Source organism: Meriones unguiculatus, chromosome 7 (genome assembly GCF_030254825.1).
Source record: "Meriones unguiculatus strain TT.TT164.6M chromosome 7, Bangor_MerUng_6.1, whole genome shotgun sequence".
Taxonomy (NCBI): Eukaryota; Metazoa; Chordata; class Mammalia; order Rodentia; family Muridae; genus Meriones; species Meriones unguiculatus.
The window spans coordinates 79232417-79252770 of NC_083355.1; the positions used below are offsets into that span (position 1 = coordinate 79232417).

The window sequence follows — 20354 nt, forward strand, 5'->3', positions numbered from 1 at the left end:
CGTGTGCACCAGAGAAACAAGAAGATTACAGGAGGCGGTTCTAAGCAGACTTAAGAGACTAGTAAAACAAACCCTGCTGAAAAAGGGGAGCAGAGGATTAGCAGTCGCCGTCAGTGAAGCCTAGCAGGGGGGCTCAAGGTTCATGTCTTCAGCCTTTTAGAGCCATGCACAAGTCTACCCAGAATCGAGTCAGACCTTCTGTGAAGCAGAGGTCATGACCATTGTATTTCTGCAGCGAACTGATGAGGTTAACCTCACCTGCACGAAGCCCCCATGGTCACTACTTGGCTAATGGCCATTTATATATCATGGCATCAGGGAATGGGGTTTAGTCCCAAGGAGAGCAGTGTATTTGTTTTAGTATAGTTTTCAGTTTGCTTGGTTTGAAATGGAAGGTGGAAGGGATCAAGTATTGATTACAGGGGAGAACTCAGGGGTTCTCTTTCTATTGTCCGGGTGAGACATGTGGGGGCCAGAACTGACAGAGATGGAGAAACCTTTGATAGCAGTTGACATTTCACTTTGCGATTAGGGACAGCCAGAAATATTTGAAAGATTACGTCAAGATTTCCTACCTTTCTACACATACCGTGTCTTCTTTTCCTGCTATGTCACTCTTGAAGGCTGCCATCCATCTATCCTCATGCTGATGGGGGATTTATTCCACAGCAATCATTACACCAACATCTAAGGCAATGAAAAGGCTCTGGCACATTCTATATGCTGTATTTTCAAATACATGGATATCCTTCATAGCTTCCTCATGTGTTGCATGACTTAGGTGGGAGGAACCTGCTGCCACCTGGCTTAGAGCCCAAAGCAGGTAACTCCTGTGTTGTGCCTGCCTGGTAAGTAGGTGTTTACAGCATAAGTGACCAAGGTCGCTTGAAGTTCTTAGGAGCAGAAAGAAGAGAAGTTGTTAAGTGGGAGACAGCAGCACCCTGCCCATCACGTGTGTGAGGAGAGTGGAGTGGCCAGGATGTACCTCAGAGTAAAAAGCCATTAAGAACTTGCCTCCTATCTATTTATGTATTAAAATCCAGTTTAATTGTTTTTATTAAAATAATGCCTCAGCAGGACAAGCAGCTTCTCTCCTGTGTGTACATGGGTGACATGTAACAGTTTAAAAATCAGACTGCTCTAATCACCAAACAGACCTCCCTCACCCACACCAGGATGGGGGGGGGGAGAGGGAGAAAGAAACTCAAGTCGGTCTCTATTACAAAATGACCTCTCCCGAGTACAGCTGTTCAGTTCCTTTCTTGACAAGGCAACCTGGGTGTCATAAACCACAAAAAGCTACTTTATTAAGTAGGAAGATCTGGCTTAAACCCACTGAAGCGGAGCCAAGACTGATCTAGCCGTCCATCCCTGGTTTGTCCTAATTATCCCTGAATGCTCCGATTCTCCGGGCAAAGTTCTTAAATACTCAAGTAGAGCAAGCTGGAGTTAAATCCTGTGTGAAGGTGGCTGGTTTGTTTCCTGCCAAGCAAGGACAGGGGAGGCAGACATCTCAAAAGTTGTCACCCTGCAGCATGCCAAAAGCACTGCCAAGTTCTAAGAGCTTTGAAAAGGCAAGGATCAGTAGGGTCCTTAAGTTACAGAGATTAAAGGCTTATTCTGAGGGTGACAGGTGACACCGAGAACTTCGAAGGCTGTAGAGCCATAGTGGGGGAGGGGCAGGTACTCTCCCCCACCCTACTCCTGAGGTAAGGTTTCTTTGTCTGATCCAGCAGGCCACGTGCTGCGTGGTATTCCATTGACGGGTAAATTTTCTTAAGTGCTGTTCATTAAAGTCTCCTGTCTCTTTGTGGGCCACATTAAGAGAAAGTTTAGTCCAGACAGCCTCTGGAAATTGAGGAGTGTAAATATATACAACTTCAAAGGCACGCAGCCCCAAACTCCATCTGGGTAGCTAGTGAAATTCTAACCCAGTGCTTTGAGTATTGTTTTCAACCCCTTTATTTTTAAATGCAAAGCAGAAAGGCTCAAAATAATTTCTTTAACCTGGTGTGAAAAGACACAGAGCTCATTTAGTTTTGTCTTATGAGCAGAACTTGGGGCCCCGGGAGATGGCTCAGTGGGTGAAGTCCTTGCTTCCAAGCCCTTACCCCCCAAAGACCCACAAGGTGAGGGAGAGAACCGATGCCCTGAGGTTGCCCTCTGACCCCCGCATGTGTTCTGTGGCACAGACGCGTGCACGGTCCATGAGAAGGTGAAGTAGTAAGCAAGGCTCCTCTGCTGGTGTCTGTAGCTGTTTCCAAGCCGGTTGGTTTTCACTAGTGGCACTTGGAGGCTGAGGTACTGTCCCTTTGCCTAATGTGGCCACACTGCGGTACCAGCGCTTATCCCGACTCAAGAGCCTGCAATGTCCTAAAACCCAGGCTGCCCAGAGTGGAGAGACGGGGCCGCAACAGGGTTTCCCTCTTTCGTACTCTTCACCCAGGCCAACGTAGCTAACTCATGCCACTTAATGATCCTGATTTTCTGCCATGTTGTCCTGGTGCACACGCTCGTGAGGCAGCGATTGTTCCAAGACTGACTGACAGCCTGGAGGAGTCTGCCAGGGCCAGCCTGTCTCTACCCAGCACAGGGGTGAATACGGTACCACAGCCCAGATGAGGGAAGAAGGTTGGTTGTATCTGTCAAGTAGACAGTTTGGCGTTTTTATGCAGATGCTGTGCTTATATTTGAAAATACGAAATCAAGCCCAGTGCTACGCAAAGTTGTTTTCTCTTTACTGCTCTTGGTGTGTGCAGCGAAGGTAGCTTGCATGGCAGAGTGGGCATTTTAACGAGGAGAGGCTCTTTATCCTTCTACTGCCTCAGATTCCCCTGTACACTCACTCAGCCTTGCAGCTTGTCTAGGAGACGATTGAGTGTGTACTTTGTATCATAAGAGTCTTGCTGTTGAGACCCTGACCTTCCCCAAATTATAATTACCTTGGAGACAAGGATACATCCCCCTATCTTCTTCAGTTCTCCTGGGCTCGCTGCTGTCACGCACAAGGATGAAGCATAGCTGAAATAATGCAGATAAGAATGCTCTGAGGAGTGCTGATAGCCGTACTGGCTACTGATTAAGTTATCTGCTTACAGCATGTGAATGCTAAGGTTACAAAAAATGCTACTTTTTTTTGCGTTTTTTTCCCCATATAGAGGTCTGCCTTGTAGAATAAACATTGAGACCCTGTTGTGTCCAGAAATTCTACCAAGAGCCTTACATGGACTGCTGTACTGAATTCCCCTTCCACTGCCGCCGCCACAGTCTCTCTGTGTGTGTGTTAGGTTAGAGGGGAGTGTTATGTGTACAGATAGAACAAACAGTTCTTGATTCTGTTGTTACAGCTGATAGTATGATTAAGACTGTTTGCCAGTTATAACTATTCTTACACTGAATAAAAGCACACTTTATAAGTGTATTTCAATTTCACAGCTGTTATGATTTGCAGTGAACAGTTTCTTTATCCTGACTTAAAATATAAATTCCTTATTAAATTAGTAAATCATTTGAGTTTATGGGCAGACAGAACAAAAACAGAAAGTACTTTTGTGTCTCTACATAAGCCCTTTGCTAGGCCATACTGAAGAGATGGGTGGTGTTTACATTTTACGTGAGCATGTGATGCTGACGTTGTCACTTTAATTCTCTTTAACTTTATAATGTGGAGTGGTATGTGCCTCAGCACACCTATAGCTATCAGAAGACATTTTTGTGGAGTCAGTTCTCTCCTTCCACTTGTACCTGGGTTGCAGGTATTTAATTCAGGTCACTAGGCTCGAGCTTGATGCTTTTACCTACTGAGCCATCTTGATGGCCACTGATGCTATCACTTCCCTGTGTTTGACCTTGAGCAAACCACTGGCCATTTTAATCCTGTTTCTCTATCTATTTAAAACAAAACAAACAAACAAAAAACAGACTATCACAGTTACTTTATAATTAAATGAAATTAAACATATGAAAATTCCTGACCTAGAAAGGGATCATGTCTTTCATTTTGTATATTAATGCATTCAACTCTTAACTCATATGTATAGTTTCTAAGCATATCAAAATCTACTTTTGTAGCATACCCAGAACTCCCTGACATCGAGTAAGGTCAAGGACTGAAATCCCTCCTCTCACCCACAATATGTACATGTTCGATGTGCGAAAACCATGTGGCTACTTTGCCCATCTCCAACTTTCCTTGAGAAAATGAATGCTAGAACATGGCAGCTTGTCCCCACCTCAGCAGAGCATTACAGAGCCCTGAAAGAATGTTTAAGCTGTTTCAGAATCCTATTTTTAGTTTCCTATGTTGTCAGGAAATAAGCTTTGGCTGAGATTTTGAGAAAAACCATACTTGAAAATCAGCAGCTGGTGTAGCGGAGTGAGTCTCGTATTAAAACCTAACAATCATGACAGTATTGTTAACAAAATCAAATATGCTTTCTCCAGGTTGAAATTATCGAATGATGAAATCAAGCGGGCAATCCTAACAATGGATGAACAGGAGGATCTGCCCAAGGACATGTTGGAACAGGTGAGCTGCCAGGCAGATAACAAGTGTTGGAATACGAAAGCCAGACAGTTTTCAGAGCCTAAGCACTGGCAGACTATCAGCAGCCCAGAGGATGCTGGGAAAACCTACCATTGCTAGAAAATCATTTTCTCGTCTCTGAATCGCATTGTTTTAAAGGACCTTTATTTTCTCATTGTCCCTCAGAATGATAGTTGAGAAGGAACGCCACAAGTTGTCAAATAGAGAGAGAGATAGCTCAGGGGTTAAGAGCACTTGCTGCTCATCTAGAGGACCCGAGTTCAGTTCCCAGCACCCTTTTAGAGTGACTGAGCAAGTCACAACTCTTGCTCCAGCTCAAGGAGATCCTAAAACAAATCAACCAAATGCCTGGGGTCCACGATGTCAGTGTCTGTAACTCAAGCTTCACTTAAATTATTGTCTTAATATCTCCTACAAATCTGCAGGGGCTAGTGGGAAAAGGTGTTTCCCAGGAGTATTGAAAGGTGTTTCCCAGGAGTACTCTGAGATCAAAAACTATTCTTCAAACTATTAATTATTATATTTGCATCTTGGGTTTTCATTCCCACAAGCATAAGAGCCACCATTAGTCCCAGCACAGCCACCTGCTCTAAAGAGTCATACCTGTCCTATGATGAGTGAGTCATTTCCTGAAGCTAAGTCATGCCTCTGTTCATATGTGGCATCTTGTGTCAGAAGCAGCAGGAAGTCACAACTTCAGGGCTAGCCCATGGGAATTACACACAGGACTTGAAACTTTCTGAGCTTTGTGGGGACTATCTCAAAATGTTTTAAGGCTGTTCTTCCTTTCTGTCTCTTGTCCTTGGGACATGATCTGATTTTAGGTGATCAGGTTTAAGGTCTGTGTTTATCAGAGCCAGCTCCACGGAAGGTCAGTTGTGGGTACCAGCAACCATGACTATGGGCTGAACATGGCTGCGCGACTTTAGCTCTGAACATATAGGAAAAGGTATCTTGTGTGCTGAGGGGTAAGGCCACTCGTCATAGATTGGCCCTCTGTCTCTGTGTGCATTTTGATGGTTCCCTTTGAAATCCTTGAAGGCAACAGACTCAGAGCAAGAGAGACTTGCAGCTGGTGTTGTCCTAGGTGAAACCTCGCACTTGCCATGAAAACAATTTCTCAAGTTGCCATTTAAACGTTTGATTTAATTTGCGAAATAGTTAATGACTTTTTTCTCCTGCCTCCCATGATTCTCTGTGGGTGCAAAGTTTAAAGTATTCCCCAGTTGAGGACTTTCCCTAGATCCCTGCTCGTCCTTCCCTCTCTATACAGCTGCCCCAGCTTCCACTTTCAAATCCCTACCGAGAGTGAAGATGTATGTGCAAAGCTGCTTTGGTCCTTCTGTCTTTAGCCTCCAGTGACAAGGTCATGTGCTTCAAATTCTACAGGATCTCTTTTCCTGTGAAACTGCATCCAACAACATTCCTCCTGGAGGGAAAGGATTGCAAAGCCCTGCCAAAAGGGCTTGCAGTGCAAACAGGACACACTCCAAATAAACAAGGAAGAGACTCTGTCTACTGAGGCAGCATCTGGCCAAGGACATTTTTGACCTGGTCCCTCCTGATAATTCTGTGAGCTTCTTGCTCTCTGCTCAGCTCCCACGCTCCCTCTTTCCCTCCTTATTGTGATGTTCCTCCTCCTGGTGCTCTTCCACATACCTTTCTTCAAGCCCCACATCTGTCCCCGCACCTCCTTAGCCCAGTGAGGGGCCTGCATGAGGGCCACGCACACCCCACAGTGCTGCTCGGGGCTGACGCTGTGGCTGAGGTCAGTGAGCCCCTCTTCTTCGGGACACGCCTCCCACGGTGCTTTCCTACCTCCATCCCTCCAGAGAAGCATCCACAAGCAGTGCGGTGTGTTATTTATTCTCCTCTGCTTGGTGAGGGCCTGAGGCTTTCCGTGCACCTCTGCCTGTGTTCTTGGAAGTCACAGAAGACACATAGTGGTGTTTCCCTCATCACAGAGCAGGCAGGAGCCTGGCAAACTGGAGAAAGGATGCCTGAGACTGGATTGAGTTTTCCAGCTCAGAAGATAAAACTCCAAACTTAAGAGCAAAGGACCACCCTTCATCTTCTTCTCTTCTCCCTGCCCTGCAACCTTCCCTGTGAAGAGGAGAACATGAAGCTGTATTTCCTGTTCAGTGTCACCATTGGAACCTGGGAAGAGAAATGCCTAGAAACAAGCACACCTGTCCAGCAGGCCATGCACTCCTTGGCATCTGCTTTTATTTATCTTCCCTTCCATCCCTGAGGGCAATCTTTGTTAATGCCCTGGCAGGATCTGTTCCTTCTAATCAGGAGCCCATCTGGGTCGGCTGCTTTCTCCCTCAGCCTCAGCCTCCCAGCTCTCAGCTGGCCAAGTCTCAGTCTTCAGTGAGTGTACTCTTTCTCTCTTTGTTCTCTTCCCATCACAGTGTAGGTTCATGAAAGCCAGTCCATATTCTCCTCCTTTTCACTCATCAGCCCAGTGTTATCCATCTTCTTCACCACCCTAAAACTGTGGTTGCTGAGGACAGTCACAGCTTCCCTGTTGCCCAAGCCAGAGGACACTTGGCAGCTCGTCTCTTTCTTTCTTGTTGATGTCTGACATCAGTGGCCACTTACTCTACGGTGAAGCATTCTTGCCTTGGCCCTGTGGTCCCACATTGGCATCTCAACTGAACCTCTAGTACCTCCCTTGTGTGCTCCTCCTCTGGTCTTCTGGCTTGAGTGCTGGTTTTCTCCAGGCCTGAACATATTCTCAACCAAACACCACCTCCCAGTAATGCCTTCTTCTCTGAAGTTCCAATTCTCTTTCTCTGTGGGTGGCTTCTAGACCAACTTTTAAGAGTTCCAACACACATCTGAAAACCTATCAAATGAGTCACTCAAGTCACATCAAGTTATGGGGAGGGTCTCATTTTAATTTGAGAGGGAAGCAGTTTGATCTAGAAAATGGCATGCATACACAGCCACATACAAATACAAACACACACAAATGTGTGTGCTTTGAACCACAGTCAGACATGTAGGAGAGTAACCTATTCAACTTTCCATATTTTGCTATTTCTTCCATTTCTCGTTCTCATCCTCCAAAATAAAACATGGAATTAAAGATATTATATTCCCACTATTTCTCTCACTAAACTAACTCTACATTGAGCAATAAAGAAGGTGGAATTAGAGGAAGAGAAAACGTAAGCAAGGAAAGTGAAAAGCACAAATTAATTGTTCATTCCACCATGATATAAAAAAAGATGCATAGAACTAAAGCACGGTTCTGTTCCTGACAGTTAGGCATACTGTTTTGCCTTGCAAGCTGATGTGCTGAATTTCTCTGCACCTCAGTTTTATGGCCTTCTGATGAAGGTTGACCCTTTAGAGTCCTGCTAAGCATCTACACAAAGTAGGTCCTGGTGGAAAATGTCAACAGTTCTTATTTGAAAGGTGCAAAAAAAGAAAGTGATTCTCAGGCATATGTGATCAAGGCATACATACATACAGATCTCCATGCTTTGATCACCAGTTAGCAGAGCTTAGAACTTAAGAAAATGCTAATATCTCATCTTGTAACAAATTAGCTGAAAGGATAAAAAAACCCACTACAGAGATTTTATATAACCCTTTAATACATGCATGCACTTTTCAGCTTTTGAAATTTGTCCCTGAGAAAAGTGACATTGATCTGCTAGAGGAACATAAACACGAGCTGGACCGGATGGCCAAGGCTGACCGCTTCCTGTTTGAGATGAGCAGGTAAGTTGGAAGACGCTGGAAATGAAAGATGCCCTTTGTCTTAGTAAAGGAATTTCTAAACCTCAGACCAAGATAAAGAGCCTGGGCCATTCACCTGTCTGATACCGTTGTTAGTTTAGAGTCTTTCAGATTGGGGCTGTGTGGAATGTGTTCTTTGCTTGTGGGGGAGTTCTTGTTCCGGCGAGCCAATGGGCCTCTGCACTCTGGCCTTATTGTGCTATAATGTCCCCTGGATCCAGCCAAAGTCATTCTTGCCAACACTTTGATGTCTTAGGACAGTCTCTCAGCATCTCAATTCCTTAACATCTCAGGTTTGTTGTAAAATTAGACAGAGGGAGTTGACGGGTGATGTCAACCTTGAGTCCCCACAGTAAATAAGACACAGGCAAACATCACTAGTCAGTTACGACACTCTTCCTGTGGCACCTTGGCAAGCTTTCTGAACCCTTTTTCAGAAACCCCCTGGGGCAGCCACTGCTCCGTAATGGGGTTTGGCATGTGAGCTTAGTCTCTGCTATTCCAGGTCTAGTGAACTGATTCCATGCTAAAGAAGGAAGAACCAGTAGCCCCTAGGGTACAGCCCTTTCCCTCAGTGCCAGTAGCCTGCAGATACTGCCGTGGGCAGTCTGTTTCTTGTTCCTGCTGTGGCCAGATTTACTTCTGTTATTCCCTTTTTGTAGACCACTGTCAAGCAAAGGAAAGCTTTGGGATTTCAAAGTTATGCCAGGCAGCCCTCAGTGTAGAAAAGCTATTTACCACCAGAAGTAACTGTCCCTTCTCAAGCATGTCCAGATCTTTACAAGTGTTTTCTCATGTAACCCTCTTAGCAGCCCAGCCCATAGGGACATCCTGAAGAGAGGTTTGCTCTCCATCTACTGCAAGGAGAAAGAGACTCAAATGGTCACCTAATAAGACATGTGCTGGGCTGCACACCTAGTTCTGTTTGGGATTACAGGATGGTTTTTAGAGAAGGAGCTGATCTCTGAATTTTATATACTGAACCTTCCATCATGAGCAGGTTAAACATGTGCTTCAGAAGCTTTATGAGAAGAGACACTGTGACCCACAACCAGCAACGAGAAGCCCATAGCTTAGGTGCAGATCAGAGGCCAGCGGGTTCCCTGCTCCCTCTAGGTGTTATCTGGAAGGCTAAGCTAGCTTGCCTTCAGGAGACGAGCTTAGTGAGCTGATTGCAAAGTAAAAAGAAGGTTTGGGAATGGGTATGAGGAGTGTTTGCCAAAGTTGGCAAAGGCCCAACTTAGTGAAAAGTTAAGAGACTTGAGAAAAGTACGGGAAAGTGGAGAGTCTACATTTTATTCCTTTCATCTCTTGTGTTTTCACAAGACCAATGGGTACCGCGAGGGGAGTTTGAAGTGAAGGCCCCAGGCAATGGCCCAAATACCCCCTGCAGACTCTAGAGAAGTGGGCTCTCTTATTGAATGCTAATCCAGCCACCTTACTCTTACAGAATTAATCATTACCAGCAAAGACTACAATCACTGTACTTCAAAAAGAAGTTTGCAGAGCGTGTGGCAGAAGTGAAGCCCAAAGTGGAAGGTAAAGCCAAGCTACATTGCAGGAAGTAATATTTGTCTCAAGTGCCTGGGGATAGCTTTGAGCCAACTGCACAGAGTAAACAGAATTGCTTTGGTGATGTTTAGCTGGTCGTAAAAGGTCTGTGTCTTGCACACCCTGGCCTGGGCCCTGGAGCCCCTGCATACGTCTTGAGATTCTCCGCGGGAATGGGGTTTTGACCACATGAACGTGGCTAAGGAATGAATCTGCCATTCGTAGCATTGAACTTATAATTAGTGTTCTCATAGCCATGGCTTACTAGGATTTTCTAAGGGTGGGCTTTCAGCCTGTTACGTTGACACATGTTTGAGCGGCAGATGATACGAAAGAGCACAGTTACGAAATGTACAACAGAATCAGAGTCTGGGCTCCAGTCCCTGATGTAATACCTGCCAGCCATATACAACAAATGACCAGGTCTCTGTTAGCAGAACTGACTCACTGATCTGACTCCCGTGAGGCAATGGAGGTTTCCAAAGGAATGCTGGAAACGGGATTGCTATGCTGTGTGTACTGCTCCCCAGTGCTTAAGGGTGGTGAGTCAGTCCTGAGAAGGGCTGAGCAAGGAGAGGAGCTTTGCCACCCTCTGTGGAATCTCTCACCAGGTTAGCTGTCAACGGTGCTTCTAGTTTGTGCGTTTCAAAAGCGCTCAGGGTTAGTCTAGTGACCCATTCTTACATCTTTCGTGTCTGTTGGGATATGTGAGTTGAGGAGAAGCAAAATGGAAAGCCTTGGCCATAACCATTGTGTTCTGTGTTCTGCTTTGAAGCAATTCGTTCTGGCTCAGAGGAGGTGTTCAGGAGCAGTGCCCTGAAGCAGCTCCTGGAGGTGGTTCTGGCTTTTGGAAATTATATGAATAAAGGGCAAAGAGGTAACGCATACGGATTCAAGATCTCCAGCCTCAACAAGATCGCTGACACAAAATCCAGTATTGACAAGTAAGTGTGGGACCCTCCAGCATTTGGAGCATCTGGGAGCTTTTGTAGAATGTGAATTGCCCACCTGGACACTGCAGTCTTGGGCTTTCTGTGTAATCCCATTCTCCTCACAAAGAGAGGCAAACCTTCAAGTTCACTCTATCCATTTTCAGTTCAAAGGGGCACTGTTTATTCCAGTGGTTCTCAAGCTTCCTAATGCTATGACCCCTTAATACGGTTCTCCTTGTTATGGTGACCCCAACCATAAAATTATTTTGTTGCTACCTCATAACTGTAATTTTGCTACTGTTATAAATCATAAGGTAAATACTTTATGCAACCCCCAAAGGGTTTTGACCCATAGGTTGAGAACATTGATCCATTCCGAGGGGTTTTGTTATTGCCTTTAAAATAAATAAATAAATAACTTGGGGCTGGTGTGGTGCCTCAGTGGGTAAGAGTACTTGCCCCAAGACTGAGGACCTGAGTTTAACCCCTGGAATCCACATAGTAGAAAGAGAAAATTGACCCCCACGAGTCATTCTCTGACCCCAACAGACATCCATATCACATGCATGCACACATATACACAGGAAAATAAGTAAATAAATAAATGTAAAAATTCTAGACTTTTAAGTGTACTGTAACATACTAAAGAGAAGTCACTGATGATAAGCAAAGAGGCTGATGTACCTCTATATAAGGAAAACCCTCCCAGCTCTGGATGTCTCATGACCTCTCCAGCCTCTACCCCTCCACGGAGAACTGTGTTTCAGAGAAAGGAGAAAACGGACAGCTGGCCCAGGAATGTGTGTCTTAGCCACAGGCTGGCACTCAGGGCCTTATGAATGCACCTCCCTGCTACTCTCAGCTGCACACCCCAAGGCTCATTAAAGTGTGCACCAGGAAGTGCACAGCGCTATCGCTGAGGCGAGCGGAGTCTGGTTAGAAGCACTAAGATGCCAGCTCCCGGGTCCTGGGCAGGTAGGGTCACCACACACATTAACTCCAGTCTTCCCGAGAGCTTTGTCTCTCTGAGGTTCTCACTGGCTTCAAAGGAACTCTCCCAGTCCTTCCTAAGGTAAAGCCCCTCAGAACCAAATCCTTTTAGCATGATGGACTGTTCGCCCCAATTACTCCCCACTAATGAGACTTCTTACCCTATGTTTTCTATAGGGTTAGTGAAGCATAGCGTACAGCAGCCCTCAGTCTGTGATAAAAGAAAGAAGCCGTGTGTTCAGCGGTTGTTTCTGCATCAGGGAGCCAGAGTGACAGAGTGCCGTTGTGCTGTAGAAGACCCGCCATCCTTCCTTTAGTGGGAGCCCCCATGTCTTGCGGAGCAGTTTCAGTTGTCACAAGAGCTTGGCAGCACCCAGGCCCAGTTACATACCATGCTGCCAGATAAGACAGCCAGTGCAATGCCACGTAGCTCACTGTGCTGCACCACCCCCAGACTAGGAGAGGGTTTAACCCCTGATCTGCAGGTCAGGCCACAGTGCGGCTCTTTGCATACAGGTGGGTCTTACTTGCAAGCTGCAGGCCCTTATTTGCGTGTAGAGAGCAGCCGTCTTTGAAAGGACCCTATCTATCTCTTCAGCTTTTCACACCCATGTGTGCGCACAAACACATGTCAGACCGATATACCCATCCCCACACCTTCTGATGACTTGGTACTTACTTGCTGTCCACTTATTAAAGTGACCACAGAATTTATATGTGCAAGCTTTCTCCAAAGAATAAAAACTATTTCCGATCTCTTTCCTCCTCTGTCTGCTTCTGAAGGTGCTCTCCAAATGTAGCACCAGCACGTACAGTGCCCTAGTGCTTTGTGGAGTGGTTGGCCAATGAGCAGTGACTCATTCACTCGAGTCAGACTGGACAGCTGAGTCCAGTCAAACTGTGTAAGTGGCAGTGCGCTCAGCACAGAGGGGCAATTCAGTAGCCACCAGGACGAGAGGACTAAGCAGATGTGTGGCTGCTCAGCCGTTCGTTCTTCAAGAAGCTGTTTGGGACAAATGAGGTGTTATTTGGCTAGCAAATAAATGCCTGGCCTGGGTTTAATTTATAAAAAACACGTACAGTCCAATTAAGTTAATGGAAATTTTTCTAGATAAAAAAGCATCTCTCTAAAATAATGAAGAAAACAGCATTCTTGTGATAGTTGCTGGCATTCTGTTCCCACTCTCAGCCCCTCAGGCGCAGGGCATATAGGCAATTTCTGTGAACAGCAACACTTGAATAATAAAACTTAGCGAGTTTGCAGAAGCCTAAGCAGCCACAAGGATCGGCCACAGTTTGGTGGAAATTATTTTCTAATTACTGACAGGAACAGAAATAAAAAATCTGTTTGAGCCCTTGACTTGGGAATAGGGTTGTATTGTCTGCGTAAAGCCACAGAGTACTGGAAATGCTTTACACTGTTATGGGAAAAAGTTGTTAGGCAACTCTGGTTCCCTTTGGTGTAGGTGGGCTGAGGGACTGTGGCTTAACCTTGTGAATTAGCAAACCGTCTAAATTATGGAAATGTTACTATAAAGTGTTTTCATATACTCCTATGACAGCTTCAATAGATTAGAAGTTCTTTATCTAAGCTAGACGAATCAGGGAATTTTAACAGATATCCACGCCTGGCCCCACCCCATTCCAATTAAACAGATATCTGGTGTTGGCCCAGGCATCTGGGGTCCAGGTTACTCTAATGTACAGTAGAGCTGGTGACAGCAGGGCCAGACTAACACAGCTTTTCCCGATAGCGTTATCAGACACCCCCTTCCCAGTCCAGGTCAGGCAAGGTTCAACCCTGTCATCACCAGTCAGGAAAATGGCACCAGCAGCTGCTACACTAAGGGGCATGCAGTTAAGAGCCGAAGGACTGCTAAAATTAGAAGTGATTTCACAGCTGCGTGGACATCATATGTAGTGACACAGTCACAGTGCACTTCCCGCATCAGCTCTGAAACAGGGACTTTCTGCCCTGCCGCCCTTTGCATGAAACCTTAGGGGAACGTCACCAAGAGCTACAGCAGCGAGTTGTTCTGGATGTGCAAAGGACTTTTAGGTTTCCTTAACGGGTTAAACAACTGTTCTTATGCCACTCCACCAATTCCTAATGTATATTGGTTCCTGTTCTTTGAGTACATAAATCGTGTGCAGATTAATCATGCTGAGTGTCCTCCTTTTCTTTAATTTTAGGAACATTACCCTTTTGCATTATCTAATAACTATTGTGGAGAATAAGTACCCCAAGGTCCTCAATTTAAATGAAGAATTGCGGGATATTCCTCAAGCAGCAAAAGTCAAGTAAGTACAATGGTGCCCGACCTTTTACCAGCTTGGCTGCAGCAGCTTTGGGCACTTTGGTGGAGCCGCATTGAAGTGCAAATGTGTGAAGTGGCCTCTTTCCTTCCTTTTCTCTGAACTCCGAAAGTTTGAATCCAAACTATTCAAATGTGTTAAAGAATGTATATTTGTTCTAGGTCCTTTGGAGTGCTCACCACCCCATTGTATAAAACCTGATTTTCTTAAGAGTATAAGCAGGGCTTATTGGCACAGGCGTGGAACCCCAGCTTCTCTGACTCACAGAACAGAGGCAACAGGGCTGCAAGTTCAGTGCCTGCGTGCGCTACTAAGTGAGGTCAAGGCTAGACACTGTGGAACTGTCTCAGCCAGTCAAGTGAAGGCTGAGGGTGTTGCCAGCAGTAGACGCTTGCCTGCATGTGACACCACAGTTTCAGTCTCACTGATGCTTTTGAACAGCAGTTCTGTTAAACACAGGTAACCCTCAGTTAAAGGAGGACACGTGGTGAATGAAGCAAATAAAAGGCTTCCGTGTGAGGGAGAGTCATTTTCACAAATAGCACACTCCTTGGAACTGAGCAACCATTTAATGGGAAGCAGTCTTTATGCAAATGAAGAAACTAAAAATAAAATGGGAAGTTGCCAAACTTTCCCCACAAGTCTTGTGTTACATTTCAGGGATGGAAGCAGGCAGCTCTCCATGCTGCTTCCGCCCCCTCTTTTTGATAAGCATGTATTTAAGCTGTGCCTTTTGCAGTGAATTTTCAACCTAGAATGAGTAGGCCAGTTGTCTCCTGCTGTAGACCTTGGTGTAACCAAAAAATTAAGCTATTGGAGAAAATGAACTATTGGTGAGCTCTTTGCTATGGCAGGAACTGTGAGAATTGAGTTTTAATCTTTAATGTTTGAAATAGAAAGCATAGGAGAAACCTGGGAATCTTTCTCCACTAAAAACAAAGAAGGCAATGAAATGAAAAGTAGCCGGGCCAGCTCTCAGGAAAATGCCTGCCAATTGAGACTCGGTGCTGTTGGCACTGCTGCAGCCATGGTGAGGAGCAGGGCCCTGACTGAGTGGCATTCTGGATCAGCCAGCTACCGAGAGAGCCCAGTATAGCTCACGCTTCTTTCTACATACAGCAGTTTGCTGAAGCTAAGGTGTTCTGTGATTCAAACATAAAATATTTTTGTGTACGTGGGAAAACACTTTTTCTCTGCTATTTCTAACCTATAAAATAACCTCCTGGCTAAGGGGGGAAAATATACAGAAAAATTCTATACATAAGGTGCATGTTTTTAAATGCTGTAGCCTTTTATGAGATCTGAGAGTGAAAGAGGAATTTTTTTTTTCATCTTGTCACGTTTACTTCATGTGTATGTGTGTGTGTGTACACATGCTTGTGTCATGGCAAGCCTCTGGAAGTCCTAACAACTGTGGAGCCTGTTTTCTCCTTCTACCGTGGGTCCGTAGGCACAAACTGGGGTTGGCAGGCTTGGAGGCAGGCACATTTACCCGCTGAGCCATCTCACTGGCCGTGGACGTGCGCCCGCCCCCAAGCGTGAACCGCCTCGAGCCGTGGTGCATTGCTGCTGTAAGCTGCATGCTGGCTGCTAAGGTGTTGCTCTCTCCAACAGTATGACCGAGCTGGACAAAGAGATGAGCACCTTGAGAAGCGGCCTGAAAGCTGTGGAGACGGTGAGTGCTGCCTTCCCACCGTAACTGCCGGTCTCTTCACATTGTGCTGCTGTGCTGACCTCAGGCACACGAGTACCCTGGGCACGTGCTCTGCCCGAGATAAACATGATTCCACAAGAAAGAATGACCACCAAGAAACAGGCACAAGCTGCGCCCAGTGTGGCAACTCACTTTCCTGCAGCCAAATGTCCTGAGTGGCTCACCGCAGCAGGAGCTGCAAGTGGGCGTGGAGGGCCACCGGTCCACCCAGGAGGTGGGCCTGCTTGGAATGGGTGGGCCATGTGAGGCGGTCTTCATTGCCCTCTCGATCTCCCCATTCTATTACTGTTTGATGTTCCACGGGCTTGGGCAACTTCTCCGCTACTTGTGAACTGGCTTTTGGGGGGCTCTTTACCAAACACTCACTTGGGCTTACTGGGCAGGAGGCACAAGGTCCTGGTGACCCAGAGCCCCTGCATTCCAGTGCTGCAGTGATGAGAGCAGCCAGTTCCCTCAGCAGGACCCTGTTCTAGATAAGCAGTGTGATCAAAGGACAGGGTGCGATTGACTGACAGGCACTGGAGGAGACGAACTCCAGTTAGGGCTTAGAAGCAGGGTGGTGTGAAAAGGTACACAGGAGGGAGGCTGCCCAGGTACAGAAGATAAAAGGACCCATAGGAATGTGTCAGAAGATAGGGAGGAGTCGTTAGAATGTGGCACACCATGACACCTAACCCACCACAGGAGTGTCTCCTTGAATGGGACTGCCAGGGAACAAGTCCGGGGCTGAGAGCCACCACTCGCAGCCCTGCCCAGCGGGCTGGGTCAGCACTGGGTGGGGCTACTGATTCAGAGGCAGTCTGAAATCTGCCCCTTCCCTAAACACCTTGCAAGTCATTTACCACTAAATGCCAAAGTACCCTCCTTTCTCCTATTTTAATCACAAAACTATATCCTATACACTGTTGAATTTATTTAAAACAGATTACTAATAAAAATTTAGGTTTCTTTTCCACTAAGATTTAGGAGTATGTTTTTGAGAGGTTAGGGACTGCAGGGAGATAAAAGGATTGTTTCATGAAAACCTGGACATTTCCCCATGGATTTTAGAAGAAGGCCCATTCTGCCAAGGGCATTTGGGGCCAGGAATACTTGATAAACTTCAGTGGTTACCTTTTCCTCCTCATGCAGACTTTCTTGAGACTTAGGTGGCAGCTGTGCCATCCCTAAGCCAGGTCGTGGATACGCTCGCCCCGTGTCTGAGTTAGACCAGGTCATGTTCCAGGGACATGCTCGCTCCAGCAGAGTTGTACTGAATCTCCGCTCTACTGCATCATGTTCTTAATAGGAAAGGGGCTGTAGGAGCTGTCCAGGTTAGGTTTGTCTGTTTGTTTGTTGTTGGTTTTTCTCCCCTGTGGTTAATGCCATGACAAAAGCAGCTTAGGGAGGAAAGGGTTTGTTCACTTATACTTCCACATTACAGCTCATCATCAACAGAAACTCAAGACAGGAGCCTGGAGGAACTGAAATAGAAGCCACGCAAGGATGCTGCTTGCTGGCTCGCCCCTTGTGGCTTGCTCAGCCTGCTTTCTTACACCAGTCAGAACCACCTACCCAGGGGTCACACAGCCCCAGGAAGAACTGTGCCCTCTCATATCAATCATTAGTCAGAAAAATACCCTAAAGACGTGTCTACAGGCCAATCTAGTGGGGGCATTTTTCTCAGTTGTGATTGTCTTCCTAAATGACCCTAGCTCATAGCCAGTTAACAAAAACACCAGCTAGAAAAGAAGCCTTTCTCTGCCCCTGGCAACTGAACTGTCAAGCTATAACTGGACATATTAGGAGGCAACGGAGCTTGATTCACCCAAATATTCCTGTGTCCTTGGTGCTTTATCTAAGTCAGTGATGCTATGTGAAGTATCAGGAATAAATCTGGATGTAGGGATTGGATCCTTTAAGACGATTCCCATCCCTACACTAGCACACACACGCATGCACATATGCACTTTTAAACTCACACTTCTGCTAGACCAAGATACCAAAACCGTGGCGGTCCAGTCAGAGCTGGCTCCATCATTTGAGGTTTTGCTTTTGTCATTTCATTTGATTTTTGCGGTCCCATAGATACTGCTCTTCTTTCAAAATGAAAGGCACTAATGTTCAGAGCTGTCTGCCATTGGCCCTTGAGTACTGTACTCCTGCTGAAGAGTCACTGCCAAAGCAGGTACAGGGAAAGTCTGTGACCCTCAGTTGGTCAGGTGGCACTTGGCATAGTTATTGCCCAGCCCAGGGCAGGCAGACTGAGCTCAGGTTCTTCCCCTGTCATTGATCAACTCCTTGACTTTGGGCGAAAATTAAATTCCTCTGAGCTCTATGAGTCTCTGCAGTGGCGATAATGATTTGGGGTACTGTCACTGTTAAGAACGTGTGCTTCAACATGGGGACCTCATTACTGAAGTTAACTTCAGTCATCTGTGCGGCCCTCACCACGACAGTGGAGAAAATGGAAAACGAACCAAAGATTCACTACCTACCTATTCACCACAGTCTATTGGTGTGGACAGGAAGAAAGGAGGGGTGTGGTTATGGTGCCACGTGATGCAACTGCAGTTCTGCTGACCTAGATACCATGGTTTAGGGAGCAAATAAAATTGGTGGGGGGAGGGAGGGAGAGAAAAATCAAGACACGGAAATTCTGCACCAGAACATCAAGCAGCAGGTTGAGCCTGTCCCTCATGAATGCTTTGAATCCCATGTGCTCCTTCTGCTTGTTTGGGTCCTACCGATTCTAACCAAGGATTACCTTTTTTCCAAACCCAGAGTGAGAAGTGTCACCCTGGTAAAATATTCAGAAAATGTTCAGCTGTCTTCAGATATGTCTGCACACGTGGGCGTGGCCTTGGTGTGGCGAGAGGAAGGGTGGGGAAGTGGAGTAGCATGAGATCTCTCAGATGCATTTGTTGTCTTAAGTTATTCAACTTGAGTCCCGTGGAGTAAGAGACAAGGTTGTGCACATGTGAAACCTACGCCATCAGCATCTGCTTCCTGCGTTTCAGGAGCTGGAGTATCAGAAGTCTCAGCCCCCGCAGCCTGGAGACAAGTTCGTGTCTGTTGTCAGCCAGTTCATCACTGTGGCTAGCTTCAGCTTCTCGGATGTTGAAGACCTGCTAGCAGAAGCTAAGGAGCTGGTAAGTTTCCCTGTGCATGCACTTGTGCAGTTCTTCTGGCCTGAGCCCTCTTGTGGCGCTTAAAGATACCAGCCAGTTTAGGAAGAAACAGGCAGAATGTTTGAGCATCACGGAAAGGAAATGCAACCGCAGGTAATTGTTTTCTAGAACCTGCTGCTTCCTACAACCGTTGTATTTTTATCTTCAAGGTAGCCATTAATATCTAACTGGCCTATTGGTTAGCAAGACCTTGAAGGTTTGGAATGGGGGCACCTTTGCCTTGGTTGCCACTGGACTGATAGGCTCATCCCTGAGAGCAGGTATGACCAAGACCACATATCTCTGTGTAGGATGTGTTTTTTTAAGACAGAGCCACCAGGGGACAGGATGCCGTCTCTGCAAAGATGCAGAGCATATTAACAGAGATGTGTTCTACTTCACAGCATCATTTCAAAGGAACATTATTTGAGTAAGACATCTCTGTCATTCTCTCTAAGATTTGTTTTCTTGTAGGAGGGAGGCTAGTAACCAGCCCCTCCACACATGCTCCCTTGGTCTATCTTCCCTTGAGTACCCTCTGACTATTACAGATGACAGTAGGTCTGTTCTCCACCACAGAGTTCCGCATAGCCCAGCTCTAAGTTTGCTATTTGCTGCTGTGCTAAAATAACTAAAAGTAATTTTGGGAGGAAAAGGTTTATTTGGCTTACCTTTTCCAACCATGTCCCTCATGAAGGGAAGTCAGGGTAGGAGCTCATGGCAGGAAGTCAAGCAAAAGCCATGGAGGAATGCTGCTCACTGGCCTGCTCCCCACAGCTTGCTCATGTCCCTTCCTCTTTCCACCCAGGACCACCTGCCCCAGAGTGACACCACCCACAGTGGGCTGAATCCTCCCCCATCAGTCAGTAATCAAGAAAATGACCCACAGACTCGCCCATAGGCCTGTCTATTATGAGCAGTTCCTCAGTTGAGATTCCCCTCTTCCCAGACACATCCAGCTATCAAGTTGACAAAAACTGACCATCACAGTCTCTTTCTGCTGCTACCATGCTGCTTTTACTTAAGTATCTCTGTCCAACTTGGGTAGGCGGCGTCCTTTTCCAGTGCTTAGGTTGAGTTATCTGGTGTGGATGACTGATCTCAAGTTCTGAGGTTGTGTTCACGAATAGCAGCTGATTTCAGTACTGCCTTTCAGCCTTACCAGATAGATATGGAGACAGTATGTGCCGCATGGCTGACATTAGGGATCCAACTCTGATACACCACAGTGGGAACTAGACAAATGTTATCCATGGGTAGGGTGTAAACTGCCACCCTAAGAACCTTATCCATGCTTGCGTCTGTAAAAGAAGAGACTCCTTCTTTGGAGACCTAACCTACCTTACCTCATCAAGGAGCTAAAACACAGAATCAGCGGGTCCGTTTTTTTTGTTGTTGTGTTT

General features: G+C 46.2%; 1 protein-coding gene across 1 annotated transcript in view; it reads left to right on the top strand.

Moving 5' to 3' along the window:
- Daam1 (dishevelled associated activator of morphogenesis 1) overlaps positions 1-20354 on the top strand; it is a 160529-nt gene that overhangs the window by 134920 nt on the left and 5255 nt on the right. The window contains 7 exon segments of the mRNA XM_021645505.2: positions 4444-4528; positions 8175-8281; positions 9750-9838; positions 10626-10794; positions 13966-14073; positions 15703-15763; positions 18802-18933. Coding sequence (XP_021501180.1) covers positions 4444-4528; positions 8175-8281; positions 9750-9838; positions 10626-10794; positions 13966-14073; positions 15703-15763; positions 18802-18933 — 751 coding nt within the window.